This window comes from Triticum aestivum, chromosome 4A (genome assembly GCF_018294505.1).
Source record: "Triticum aestivum cultivar Chinese Spring chromosome 4A, IWGSC CS RefSeq v2.1, whole genome shotgun sequence".
Classification (NCBI taxonomy): Eukaryota; Viridiplantae; Streptophyta; class Magnoliopsida; order Poales; family Poaceae; genus Triticum; species Triticum aestivum.
Window position 1 is genome coordinate 380347551 of NC_057803.1, and position 4368 is coordinate 380351918.

General features: G+C 47.4%; 1 protein-coding gene across 1 annotated transcript in view; it reads right to left on the reverse strand.

The window, feature by feature from the left end:
- LOC123086144 (vacuolar protein sorting-associated protein 26A) overlaps positions 1 to 2602 on the reverse strand; it is an 8111-nt gene extending 5509 nt beyond the window's left edge. Inside the window, exons 1-6 of the mRNA XM_044507856.1 lie at positions 2362 to 2602; positions 2154 to 2228; positions 1974 to 2048; positions 1810 to 1882; positions 1325 to 1369; positions 804 to 915 (exon numbers count right to left, since the gene is read on the reverse strand). Of these exons, the coding sequence (XP_044363791.1) occupies positions 804 to 915; positions 1325 to 1369; positions 1810 to 1882; positions 1974 to 2048; positions 2154 to 2228; positions 2362 to 2364 (383 nt within the window). The 5' untranslated portion in view covers positions 2365 to 2602. The remainder of the gene's footprint in view (positions 1 to 803; positions 916 to 1324; positions 1370 to 1809; positions 1883 to 1973; positions 2049 to 2153; positions 2229 to 2361) is intronic.
- Positions 2603 to 4368: the final 1766 nt, after the last annotated feature.

Genomic DNA, 4368 nt, shown 5'->3' on the forward strand with positions numbered 1-4368 from the left:
CCCTGGGGCAGCGGCAGCGGCTGCTGTGGCGGAGCGCCGGGCACGGTGGATGGCAGCTGCAGCGGGCCGCCGAGCGCGGCGGAGGCCGCATGGTGCAGCGGCTGCCATGGCAGCCACGGCGGCGCGGTGGCGGCGCAGCCGAGTGCGGCCCGTAGGACCCGACCAAGAACAGGCGGATCTCCTGGACCGCCTGGGTTAGGTCCCGCAGCGCCCCGAACACCTCCTCCGGGGTGAGGACGGCGGGGGCGGGCGCGACGGAGGATCCCGGCAGCGAAAGAGACGGGTTGGGCGACGGTGAAGACATGATCGAACCGAAGCTAGCTGATACCAAATTGTTATGGTCCTGCTAGAAGGAGGGCGGCGCAAGAGGGTCGGCCGGGGGCCTTTTTGCCCACGGCCGGGCAAGAGGGAAGGGATTTCCTTCTTAATTCTTGCTTGATTAGATTGATACATCTCCTCTCTTAATATAGAGAGGTTTACTTGACTCCCAAGCAAGGCTTACTTGACCCCTAAGCAAGCGACCCTTATCTCTAATTAACCCTAAGACTAACGGGCTATACCGCCAGCCCAGGCCATTAGGCCCATTACGTACTGTAACACACCAAGTCTTCAGAGATGGTGTTAATTTAGTTTTTGATGCTGAACAGTATGCACACTATTCTTTGTTATGAGATGTGCAAAGCACAATGCAAGTATTTTACTCCCTCCATCCCATAATAATATAAGATGTTACTACAATCAATATGTGAGTGTTGTAATAAAATCTTATATTATGGGACGGAGGGAGTAGATTTCTTTCTTACCTCAGTCTGACATTTGTTCCATTGTATGACTCATATGGCATTTCAACAGTAGAGAACTCAAATGGATATGTCTTTCTTTCATATATTTCACCAGGAACATCTAACTCACGCACTGCATGTACAGAAAAAGGCACTTCAGGTGATGAAATGGACTTATAAAAAACAATAAGGTAGGTAACTTAGATCGATCGAGCGGCGGTAAGCTACACATCATCTGAGGGCCAAACAAATATACACTGTTCACTTAATTATACTTCTTTACTTTAATGAGCAGAGTACACATAACAAGCAAGATGAGAACAACAAATTTTGTTCATAAGGCACAGTATCAGAGAGATTTTGAAGATTATTTTTGGGATTAGTAAACAATGTGTTTCTAAAGGATAGCAATATTCAAAGCGTGCTAGCAAAAGAAAAGGAACAGACAGCAATAATTGTGAACAGCACAGAGGATATCTTGGCAGGAAGGTTATTGTCCTACTGTAAAATAGTGTTGAAAATTACTTCAAGAGAGAACCTACCCAGTGAAGTGAAGTCATAGAAGTTGCCTCTGTCGAAATACAACTCTGTAATAAAAATGAACACAAACAATAATGTTAATACCTAGCAAGACCTGAAGTGTTGAAAAGTACTCCCTCCGTTTCGAATTACTTGTCACAGGTATGGATGTATCTAGATGTATTTTAGTTCTAGATACATCCATTTCTGCGACGAGTAATTTGGAACGGAGGGAGTAGTTTATGAGTGGACAGAGATAAACAAAAGTAAGATTGGTGCTCAGGAGCAATATTTTTTGCAGTTTCCCAGCAATGAAATCCTACAATTTAGGTAATGAAATTTCAGAATAGCATTTACAAACAAATAGTGCAGTCAGCAATCCGGAAGAATAACTATGCTTAATTTCTAAGAACGTGATACAGCATCCTACAGATCAATTAGCACCAGCACCAGAGCACTTAACCTAATCACATCACGGAAGCATTTGAAGGAGCAGCATAGACTTTACCTATCTGTCCAAGCAGCTCAATCTTAACACCCATGTGCTCAATCCTTTTACCAGGAACAGGCGCTATTGATACCTGCAAACCATTTAATCACAAATCCATGCCAACAGTCGACCTCACACCCTAGAACAAACAAGCGGCAGGCAAGGAACACCACCGTCGGTACCTCTCCGGCTATGGTCTCCAGGCTCTGGAACGCCGGCACCATGGTTGTCTTTCCATTATCCTTCTTGACTGCAACCTGCGATTAAGAATCAAAAGGCTGAGAATGAGTCCAAGAACCCAACGACCTCTCCTGAACACGAAGAAGGTCACGAAGATGTCGCAGCCGAAGGGACCGCTGTACCTGCTTCCGGCTCCTCTCATCGGAAAAGGTCACGAAGATGTCGCAGGGCGGCTTGAAGGCGCCGATGATGTAATTCTGAGAAAAAAGACCGGAAATCAGAGTGGGATCTAGTGCGATCTCAGGTGGTAAAGACGCCCCAATTCGGAGGGGAACAAATAAGGAAAGTCCTAGCAAGGTGGTCAAGATCGGACGTGATCGCGTTGGTTACCATGGCTACGTCGGAACAAAAGAAAAGGTGGATGTGGAGGGCGACGCGGGGACGATAGCTGAGGAAGGTCGCCGACGCCGGAGGAGGGGATCACCGGTGTTGTTGGAGCTGGGCGTCAACTGCCGGGTCGGGCTTCAGGAGAGAGGAAGAGAGAGTTGGATGGGCTGCTCTGCTGGCTTCTACTGTGCTGGGTATGGAACGAGCGATGCGTACAAGACCGTCCACCGGGTGGACCTCACCAAATCGCAGCCGTCCATTGGATCAATCGGGACTGAACACATCGACCCAAGGCAAGGCGGCCCAATGGAGACACGAGTGATGCGTTTGGTAGGCTACATAGAGCCCAGTCAGGCTCGGGCGGGACGAAAATGGAGACACGAGTGTGCAAACAGGCCTGACTCGTATAGGGGCGAAACTTAAAACATCCTAGAGCCTGGCTCGCTGGAATGCTGAAAAAACTGGGTGTTCACAATGCATGATATTTTGGAACAAAATGAGTTTACAAGAATGGTGGTGACACTGTGGGCAATTTGGCGTGTTCGAAGAAAAAAGTTATTCATGAAGAGATATATGAAAGCCCTTTCTCCACCAATTATTTTATCAATTTCTATCTGAAGAAACTAAAGCTTGTAGCAAAACCATGCCAACCATTGGTCAGAACGACCAAACACAAGCAGTCAGCTTGGTTGCCTCCACTTTCAGTATATGCGAAGGTAGATGTAGATGCTGAAGTAGATGGGGAGTGCAGGAAAGGAGCCGCGGCGGTGGTTTGCAGAGATCAAGAGGGAAGATTTCTAGAAGCATCTTCGATTACCCATCGGTTCATTTTGAACCCGACCATACTCGAGGCATTAGCGGTCCGGGAAGGACAGGCAGTGGTTGCGGACCTTTATTTGAACAATATTCAGATTGCCTCGGATTGCAAGATTGTGGTGGACGGCATCAAACAGAAATCTGCAGCGGAGTATGGTGCCATTGTGCATGAAATTTTAGAACTATCTAAGTATTTTTCTGCGTGTAATTTCGTTCACGAGAATAGGAGCTCGAACTTCGAGGCTCACAATCTCGCTAAGCACACTTTCACTCTTGGATTTGGCCGCATGTGTGGTTGGGCCAACCGAGAGATCTCCATTTTCTTCCTGTAAACGTTCTAAGATATGAATAAAGCTTAGTGAGGATTGTCTAAAAAAACTGTTTTCATTGAGCCAAGCTGAGTCGGGCACAAAAGCAAGACACAACGTAGGGCACGATGCAGGGGGGTTCGGTCGGAGATGGCGGAAGGGGAAAATCGGCGGAGACGGGATGACGCGAAATATACCAGTTGTGGGAGTGAGTCTGATAGTAAAAATAGGGGGTACGTAGAAGGAGGCAAGGTCCTAACTACGGTGAAGTTGTGCACCCAAGGTTTATGAGTTCAGGCCCTTCTCGAAGGAAGTAATAGCCCTATGTCTCGGTGCCCGGAGACTTGGTCGACTGGATATGCGTGAAAGTTACAGGGGGTGCGAACCCTTGTGCCAGAGAAGGGGTGGCTTATATAGGATGCGCCGGATCACTCAAGCCCTCGGTTACATAGAGTTCAATGTACATTAAGACAGGGCGTTACTGGTAACGCCAGCTATAAAGGACTATAAATGACCTTTAAGACTACGGAGTGAATGTCTGACCATTGCCATCCTGGGTGGATTTAGATCTTCTGTATTCCGATTGACTCTTCGTACGATCAAATGACTCTATCTTTGTCGAGTGAAATTGGGATATCCGAGTGGTATATCTTGTCAAGTGGATTGCACTCGAAGGTGATTTCAGTCGGTATCTTCGGTTGTACTTTGAATGTCTTTGACTCTAGGGTAGTGTCCTTGGGTAGGGCGTCTAGGTCAGGCCCATGACCCTACTGTAAGGGCATATTTATCCCTAAGGTGTTTTGGTGATTGATGACAATGCGTTTGCAGACTAATCGTGTGTCTTGAGTTTCCCAGACGTTTCTTCGCTAGGCACAAGACGGTTTGG